The sequence below is a fragment of the Nerophis lumbriciformis genome, linkage group LG01 (assembly GCF_033978685.3).
Source record: "Nerophis lumbriciformis linkage group LG01, RoL_Nlum_v2.1, whole genome shotgun sequence".
Lineage (NCBI taxonomy): Eukaryota > Metazoa > Chordata > Actinopteri > Syngnathiformes > Syngnathidae > Nerophis > Nerophis lumbriciformis.
The window spans coordinates 3,215,001-3,225,000 of record NC_084548.2 but is presented as its reverse complement, the minus strand read 5'-3'; the positions used below and the strand labels follow the sequence as shown (position 1 = coordinate 3,225,000).

Genomic DNA, 10,000 nt, shown 5'->3' with positions numbered 1-10,000 from the left:
GTGGTGCATAACTTATCTGAGCTGAGCAACATTTCAGCGCTGAATAAAAGATGAAGGGGTGAACTGTTTGCAGCGAGCGGTAAGTAATGTCACAGTCGCAACAAACCCTCCAATCACCTGTGTCTTTTCCATCTCTGCGCTTGATGAGGAGGATGTGCAACAGATAACTAAAAAAGAAATCATGGGGGGGGATCGTCCCTATGCATATTAATAAGCCGGGACGCACGACGCTGATTTGAAAAGAAGGCAGAAAGCAGAAAATTGCTTTCAGCCGACTTCCAGCTACCCGTTTGCACCTTTTACTTTTAGCAAACTACTTCACATCTTAATTGCGAAGGAATGTTTTCATCGTCCGGCAGCTGCACGTGTAACTTTGAAACATACAGGTGGAACTAAAAAAAAAATGGTGCATTCCAGCTAGATCATACTTGCCAACCCTCCCGGATTTTCTGGGAGACTCCCGAAATTCAGCGCCTCTCCCAAAAACCTCCCGGGACAAATTTTCTCCCGAAAATCTCCCGAAATTCAGGCGGACCTGAGTGACGTCGTGTGCGCAACACCACGTAAATTGTTGGCCGAACCGAAAAGTAACCCCGGTACGCTATAGCCAACATTCACCAGGAGATGGCAACAGACAAACATAGATCACTCTATTACATTCCTCCCCTTTTAGAAATGTATAGAAGTTACTCAAAATAAATAAACAACCCAACCAAAAAAATGCAGCAGCTCGATTAAAAAACTGTACTTAAGCCACATTATTTTCTTTTTTTTTTTTTTAGTACTGAACTCTTAACCCTCATTTGTAAAAAAAATAACATGCTTATTATACAAACAGTATTTGTACAAATTTAACACAGATTTTTATACTGTCTTCAGAGATTCTGTTTTTTTTGGTGGTACTCGAAACCTTTCTGGGTACCTGCGAAAGGGTGTTCAGCATGGTTAGAAAAATAGTGACAGAGAATAGAACAAGGATGGACAATTCAACCCTTAACTCAACAATGAGTAGATGAGTGTTATGTGTGTGTATATGTGTAAATAAATGAACACTGAAATTCAAGTATTATTTTATTTATATATATATATATATATATATATATATATATATATATATATATATATATATATATATATATATATATATATATATATATATATGTCTTAATAAGGTTATCCAAAAAATAGTGCTCGATACCGTAGTAGAGCGCAATATATGTATGTGTGGGAAAAAATCACAAGACTAATTCATCTCTACAGGCCTGTTTCATGAGGGGGTGTTCCCTCAATCATCAGGAGATTTTAATGGGAGCATTCACATACCATGGATTATATAGGGCACAGAGTGGGTGGGTACAGGCTGGTGTAGGGGCGTGGTGATTGGCTCATGTGTTACAATTTCGCTGCGCTTGTTGAGGGATGACAGGTCTGGACGGTAAATAATAAACAGTTTTTCTTTCAAGCATAGGTTGCATCTTTTATTACCACTATTGTAAGGTGTGCTGGATGCAAGAATTTGCCATGTTATTGAATATTCAACATTATTGTCTTTGAGGTCCCAAATGTGTTTGCTGAGTTCTGTGGTATTCCGCAGGTTTTGGTTCCTGAAAGAAGCCTTGTGATTGTTCCATCTGGTTTTGAACTCTCCTTCAGTTAATCCTACATATGTGTCGGATGTGTTAATGTCCTTGCGTGTTACCTTAGATTGGTAGACAACTGATGTTTGTAAGCACCCCCCGTTGAGAGGGCAATCAGCCTGTACCCACCCACTCTGTGCCCTATATAATCCATGGTATGTGAATGCTCCCATTAAAATCTCCTGATGATTGAGGGAACCCCCCCTCATGAAACAGGCCTGTAGAGATGAAATAGTCTTGTGATTTTTTCCCACACATACATATATATATATATATATATATATATATATATATATATATATATATATATATATATATATATATATATATATATATAATAAAATATATATATATATAGCTAGAATTCACTGAAAGTCAAGTATTTCTTATATGTGTATATATATATATATATATATATATATATATGAAATACTTGACTTGGTGAATTCTAGCTGTAAATATACTCCTCCCCTCTTAGCCCCTACCCCAACCACGCCCCCGCCCCACCCCGACCACGCCCCCCACCTCCCGAAATCGGAGGTCTCAAGGTTGGCAAGTATGAGCTAGATATGTCAAATAATATCGGCCTGCTGATATTATCAGCCGGTAAATGCGTTAAAATGTAATATCGGAAATTATCAGTATCGTTTTTTTTATTATCAGTATTGTTTTTTTTTTATTTTTATTTTATTTTTTATTTTTTTATTAAATCAACATAAAAAACACAAGATACACTTACAATTAGTGCACCAACCCAAAAAACCTCCCTCCCCCATTTTTCACTCATACACAAAAGGGTTGTTTCTTTCTGTTATTAATATTGTGGTTCCTACATTATATATCAATATATATCAATACAGTCTGCAAGGGATACAGTCCGTAAGCACACATGATTGTGCGTGCCGCTGCTCCACTAATAGTACTAACCTTTAACACTTAATTTTACTCATTTTCATTACTGTTTTTATATTGTTTTACTTTCTTTTTTATTAAAGGAAATGTTTTTAATTTATTTATCTTATTTTATTTTATTTTATTTTTTTAAAGGTACCTTATCTTCACCATACCTGGTTGTCCAAATTAGGCATAATAATGTGTTAATTCCACAACTGTATACATCGGTTGATATCGGTATCGGTTGATATCGGTATCGGTAATTAAAGAGATGGACAAGATCGGAATATCGGATATCGGCAAAAAGCCATTATCGGACATCCCTAATTCCAGCAATTAGTTTTACAAGGTGAAACTAATACATTACATGCAATTCAAGACTTCTTTTGATATCATTTTGATGACTGTAGCTTTCAGCTTCTGAAAAATGAAAATCCCAGAAAATGTTGGGTTTTTTTAAAAACTGTAAACCTGTCACACCGCGGTGAGGGAAGTCTTGTCTTGGTTTTTTCTGTCTTGTGATTTACATGTTTTATTTTGAAAAGCAACTCCTCTTGTTTCAGATCACAGGTCCTTCCTCTTGTGTCACCAGTCTGATGTCATTCCTGACCCTTGATTGTTTCCACCTGTTTCCCATTACCCTCATGTTCTATATAAGCCCATGCCTCCCCTTGTTCTGTGCCAGATTGTCTCGAGCTTTCGTGCCTGTCTTGCGTTCCATGTTCATGTTCCAGAATATCCCACGGTGTAAATTTGAATTAACTTTTTCTCCTCCCTCAGAGCGACTTTTGTTATTCAACCTTTTTTCTACCGCAGTGGTGAGTTATAATTTTTCCCTAATGATTTTTCCTCAAAGTTTTTGAGTGATTTTTTGTTTACATTTATTAGAGTAGTAAGTTTTATAGTCTTTATTTTTCTTCCTCCTGTTGGAGCGTTTTTTGTTAAAGTTTTTTGATAACAGATACGGTGTTAATTATAATTGTCCTTATTTTTGTATTTCCTCCTTTTGGAGTGATTTTCGGTTTTTCCCTTTTGGAACATTTTGTCGATATCTATTTTTTGTAATTTCATAGTAGTTGAATTTACTCGGCTCTGGAGGCTTAAAGAGTTTTTCAAAATAAAAGCTTTATTTGGAATCACATCTCTGCATCTGAGTCCCTTCCTTCGTCCAAGCCTGACATTACCATGATCATCAACATTATAACACACAAATTAATGAGTTAATATCAAATATTAGTTCCACATTTGAAGTTGAATTGCTGAAATGAATTGACTTCCACACCATATTCACATTTTTTGAGTTTGACCCGTATCTATATACCCATGTATTTTTTAAATGTAGTCGTAATATAGAAATATTGTAAAACTGTGAACTATAAATATATGTAAAACTAATTGTCACTGTTTTTAATCATTATAAAATCCAACATTTAAATATTAATCAACATTTGATTTTAATTATCTTTAAATGGCGTAAAAAAATTTAGAATTTTTTATTTTTTTTATTTACTGAAATGTCTTAAACTTTAGTCCTAAAAAAAAATATTGAACATGTAATGTTTTTTTTTGTTTAACTTTTTTAGAGGCCCTTTGCTCAGATAATGTCACAGGTTTAAGTTAGTAAAACAACGTGTTGTGCAAATATATATACTAATTGAAAACTGTGACATCATTTGATCCATCCATCATCCATCCATCTTCTTCCGCTTATCTGAGGTCGGGTCGCGGGGGCAGCAGCCTAAGCAGGGAAGCCCAGACTTCCCTCTCCCCAGCCACTTCGTCCAGCTCCTCCCGGGGGATCCCGAGGCGTTCCCAGGCCAGCCGGGAGACATAGTCTTCCCAACGTGTCCTGGGTCTTCCCCGTGGCTTCCTACCGGTCGGACGTGCCCTAAACACCTCCCGAGGGAGGCGATCGGGTGGCATCCTGACCAGATGCCCAAACCACCTCATCTGGCTCCTCTCCATGTGGAGGAGCAGTGGCTTTACTTTGAGCTCCCCCCGGATGGCAGAGCTTCTCACCCTATCTCTAAGGGAGAGCCCTGCCACCCGGCGGAGGAAACTCATTTGGGCCGCTTGTACCCGTGATCTTGTCCTTTCGGTCATAACCCAAAGCTCATGACCATAGGTGAGGATGGGAACGTAGATCGACCGGTAAATTGAGAGCTTTGCCTTCCGGCTCAGCTCCTTCTTCACCACAACGGATCGATACAGCGTCCGCATTACTGAAGACGCCACACCGATCCGCCTGTCGATCTCACGATCCACTCTTCCCTCACTCGTGAACAAGACTCCCAGGTACTTGAACTCCTCCACTTGGGGCAAGATCTCCTCCCCAACCCGGAGATGGCACTCCTCCCTTTTCCGGGCGAGTACCATGGACTCGGACTTGGAGGTGCTGATTCTCATCCCAGTCGCTTCACACTCAGCTGCGAACCGATCCAGTGAGAGCTGAAGATCCTGGCCGGATGAAGCCATCAGGACCACATCATCTGCAAAAAGCAGAGACCTAATCCTGCAGCCACCAAACCGGATCCCCTCAACGCCTTGACTGCGCCTAGAAATTCTGTCCATAAAAGTTCAGAACAGAATGGGTGACAAAGGGCAGCCTTGGCGGAGTCCAACCCTCACTGGAAACGTGTCCGACTTACTGCCGGCAATGCGGACCAAGCTCTGACACTGATCATACAGGGAGCGGACCGCCACAATCAGACAGTCCGATACCCCATACTCTCTGAGCACTCCCCACAGGACTTCCCGAGGGACACGGTCGAATGCCTTCTCCAAGTCCACAAAGCACATGTAGACTGGTTGGGCAAACTCCCATGCACCCTCAAGGACCCTGCCGAGAGTATAGAGCTGGTCCACAGTTCCACGACCAGGACGAAAACCACACTGTTCCTCCTGAATCCGAGGTTCGACTATCCGGCGTAGCCTCCTCTCCAGTACACCTGAATAGACCTTACCGGGAAGTGAGGAGTGTGATCCCACGATAGTTAGAACACACCCTCCGGTTCCCCTTCTTAAAGAGAGGAACCACCACCCCGGTCTGCCAATCCAGAGGTACCGCCCCCGATGTCCACGCGATGCTGCAGAGTCTTGTCAACCAAGACAGCCCCACAGCATCCAGAGCCTTAAGGAACTCCGGGCGGATCTCATCCACCCCCGGGGCCTTGCCACCGAGGAGCTTTTTAACTACCTCAGCAACCTCAGCCCCAGAAATAGATCATTTGATCAAATACCTTTTAAAGGTTAAAAACATTAAGTGTTTGGTAGTTTTGATTGGGGTTAAAGTTGTTAAGAGATTTGAGAAAGAAAAACAAATACATTGAAAAATGAAGACTTTGGCTTTGGGGCATTGTCAAAAAACCCTTAGTGGAAAAAATGTACATTGAAATCTTAAAACGTACATGAAAAAAACCTTCTTAGGGATAATCATGTATAATAGAGTAAAACAACAAAAATGATGGCTAAAAAATGTACTGAAAAGCAAAAGGTCAGCCTATGTCCCCTAAAGGTTAATCCAAAAATATGCAAAAAAGGGAATAATACTGTGGCATTATTATCTTATATAATAAAATGGTCCTTAATAAGAGTGATATACTATCATGTCATTGTACCTTTCCACCCAGTTCTTGTAGTTGGGGATGTCTTTAGCGTAGAGGAGTTTGTTGGACGGTGAGTCTTTCCCCAGTTTGTGTTCAGACGTGGAGCATGAGTCCATGAAGGTCTGGGCAATCACGGACAGGCACGCGTCCGTGATGCTGTTCTTTTGGATGTCGAAGACAAACTGCGGGTTCTTGATCACGTTCACCCAGAACCTCAGTGGGAGGCTACAGGGAGACAGAGTGAAAAACACATTAGATGTTTGTTAAAACTGTTTCAGCAACTAACTACTTATTGATTCTTTATTCAAAGAAAAATGTATGTACTGGTAATATCATTTAGTTGAGTTAATATTTGGAGTTAAGGGTTAAGATTATGGCCGGATGTTAGGGTTCAAATTAGCTTTTGGGTTGACAATCAAAATCCTAACCTAACCCTCAACTCAACTATAATCCTTATCAACACTCTAACCCATGTCCAACCCAGATCTAACCAAATCCTTAACCCTTATCGAAAGCCTGACCTAACCTCAAACCCAACCCTACCCAACATAGCCCTACACCAGGGCTAATCAACTACATAATGAAGAGGGCCACAGTTTGAAGAGCCCAAAGTCTTAGGGGCCAGACATCAAAATGTGGATGTTTCTTTGCAGATGATATTCCTTTGAGACTGTGTTTGCTTATTTACAAAGTAAACACATCAGCTCTCACAATGCACTGTCAATAAAATCATGATGCTGCCCTCGCTACTCGTTTCCAGCGTGTGCAGCTAGACAGATAGTTAACAGCATAAAAAAACAGAAGCTACATTTTGTTGATGAATGATGTTCCTTATTTGGAATTATGTTTCTTCCTTTAATTTCTTTAGACAGCTTCCCTTATTTAAGGTTTTAAGACTGAAAATAAACATTACCAAAGTATAACTCATTGTTATTCCATTGGGTTGAGTTTTTTCTTGCCCTGATGTGGGATCTGAGCCGAGGGTGTCGTTGTGGCTTGTGCAGCCCTTTGAGACACTCGTGAGTTAGGGCCATATAAGTAAACATTGATTGATATAACGTCCATTGTGTATTTTACATAAATCAAAGGTTATAAATATAAGGTTTAATGTTAATACACACAGCAAACATTGCACACAAGTGGTTTAACACGATAAAACCCAAGTTGTAGCTTTGTTGGTCAAATCCAGCGCTACATGTATTAAACCAGCTAATCCATATTTAAAATCTATGCCAGTCAATCCCCTACCATAACTCTACCCCTAATTCAAAACAAAAACTGAACCCTTACCGTAAGTCGAACCAAAACCCTAACCTATGCCAAACTGTTCCACCCAATAACTGGAGTTCAATACCACAAGAGAGCATACTTTCAAACAAGTGAACAACTGAAGGACAGTAACAGTCACATGATGTTCAGCAGTAGCACATAATGTATGTAAACGATAGTGAAGACAAACGTTTACCAGTTGCTCTTCCAGGTGTGCCGTACGTCGTGGTCTGTGATGGAGTGTTTGTCGCCCTGCTCGTCCAGGAAGTCAAACATGTACTTGATGGCCAGCGGCAGAGCGCTGCCTCTGTGGGCCGTGCTGAAGATGGTCTCAAAGAGGTCGTCCACAAACTTCTGCAGTGTGCCCTTATTAGAAGAAGAGCATCAATGTATTTATTTATATTATTCAATTATGAATAATGCTGTATAATAGACTGTATTGATGTTATTCACATGTGAATAATGCTGTATAATAGACTGTATTTATATTACTCACATGTGAATAATGCTGTATAATAGACAGTATTTATAATATTCACATGTGAATAATGCTGTATAATAGACTGTATTTATATTATTCACATGTGAATAATGCTGTATAATAGATTGTATTTATATTACTCACATGTGAATAATGCTGTATAATAGACAGTATTTAAAATATTAACATGTGAATAATGCTGTATAATAGACTGTATTTATATTATTCACATGTGAATAATGCTGTATAATAGACTGTATTTATATTATTCACATGTGAATAATGCTGTATAATAGACAGTATTTATAACATTCACATGTGAATAATAATGTATAATACACTGTATTTATATTATTTACATGTGAATAATAATGTATAATAGACTGTATTTATATCATTCACATGTGAATAATGCTGTATAATAGACTGTATTTATATTACTCACATGTGAATAATGCTGTATAATAGACTGTATTTATGTTATTCACATGTTTATAATGTTGTATAATAGACTGTATTTATATTATTCACATATGAATAATGCTGTATTATAGATTGTATTTATATTATTCACATGTGAATAATGCTGTATAATAGACTGTATTTATGTTATTCACATGTGAATAATGCTATATAATAGACTGTATTTATATTATTCACATGTGAATAATGCTGTATAATAGACTGTAGTTATATTATTCACATGTGAATAATGCTGTATAATAGACTGTATTTATATTATTCACATGTGAATAATGCTGTATAACAGACTGTATTTATATTATTCACATGTGAATAATGCTGTATAATAGACTGCATTTATATTATTCACATGTGAATAATACTGTATAATACTGTATTTATATTATTCACATGTGAATGATGCTGTATAATAGACTGTATTTATATTACTCACATGTGAATAATACTTTATTGTTTATTGTGAGCAAACTGTGGCGCTGAATTTCCCCCAGGGATCAATAAAGTACTTTCTATTTTATTATATTCTAGGTATCGGACCACTTACTGTAGTCTCTTAGACTGAGATTAACTTTAATGATCCACAAGGGAAATTGTTCCACACAGTAGCTCAGTTACAAAGGATGGACAGTGTAAGGATGGAAAGGTATAAAGTAGACTAAAAATGTGCCGTAGTAGCAATATAAAATATAACATATATGTAATATTTACATATGATATATACCGATATTATATTTCTATATAATATATAACAATGACCATGTAGAATATTACAGTATATGTAGCAGCTGCAGCATAAAATAGAGAGTAGATCCAGCAGAAAATAGACATTATAAACAAAGATAGACAGATATCATCTCTTACCACTAAGACTGGATTAACTTAGCAAAAAACGACACATTACTCCCTTGTGTCTTACCTTTGTAGCCAGGAGTCTGGTCAGGTAGATCTCAGACACCATCTTGCTGCCCCGATCGCCCTCCCGCTGGTCCGAGTGGTCGTGGTTCTTCACCAGATGCCACAACTTAGTCCCACTCTCCAGGTCAGGGGTGATCATGGGCGTGCGCGACCGAAGGCTGTCCGGACTGCTGGCCGTTCTCAGCATGCTCTCTGGGAAAGCAGCAGAGGAATCCATCATAGTCCCAAAGCGGGTTTCAAAAAGTCGAGCCAGCTTTTTGAACTCTTAACCAAACTAGAAAGTAGCCCTCTTTTCATTTTTAACTTCATCTTATAGAACACCCCCCCCCCCCCCCCCCCCCGTGCTCCTTCCTCTGTGTGCCTCTCATTATTCATGGGCGGGGTGTCAACCTTCATTAGTGCTAAAGCAAGGAGATGAGCATCTGAGACTCTTCTGTTTGGAGAGATAGCGAGGAAGAGGGAAATGGAGAAGCGAGGTGCACAGAGGGGGAGATCCCATGCAGATGATGCTGCTGATACTCCACCCGCAGAGATAAAACAGGGACGTGACGGCAGGGAGAGGTGTGTTTGAGGGGTGGGGGCCATGTTAGAAGTCTGTCTTCTATTCAGGTATGTGAGCACCTTTTGAGGGGAAAAAAGAGGAAAACTGACAAAAAAGAGAGGACATAAAGTGCTGCCATGCAGGCCTTGAAAGACAATTCTGAATTTGAATTGTC

At 39.0% G+C, this 10,000-nt stretch overlaps 1 protein-coding gene across 2 annotated transcripts in view; it reads right to left on the bottom strand.

Moving 5' to 3' along the window:
• The window catches only part of LOC133615286 (plexin-A1-like), an 811,576-nt gene that overhangs the window by 16,473 nt on the left and 785,103 nt on the right, over window positions 1-10,000 (bottom strand). For both annotated transcript variants that reach the window (XM_061973784.2, XM_061973792.2), the window contains exons 29-31: window positions 9,286-9,476; window positions 7,602-7,771; window positions 6,149-6,361 (exon numbers count right to left, since the gene is read on the bottom strand). In XM_061973784.2, the coding sequence (XP_061829768.2) occupies window positions 6,149-6,361; window positions 7,602-7,771; window positions 9,286-9,476 (574 nt within the window). The remainder of the gene's footprint in view (window positions 1-6,148; window positions 6,362-7,601; window positions 7,772-9,285; window positions 9,477-10,000) is intronic.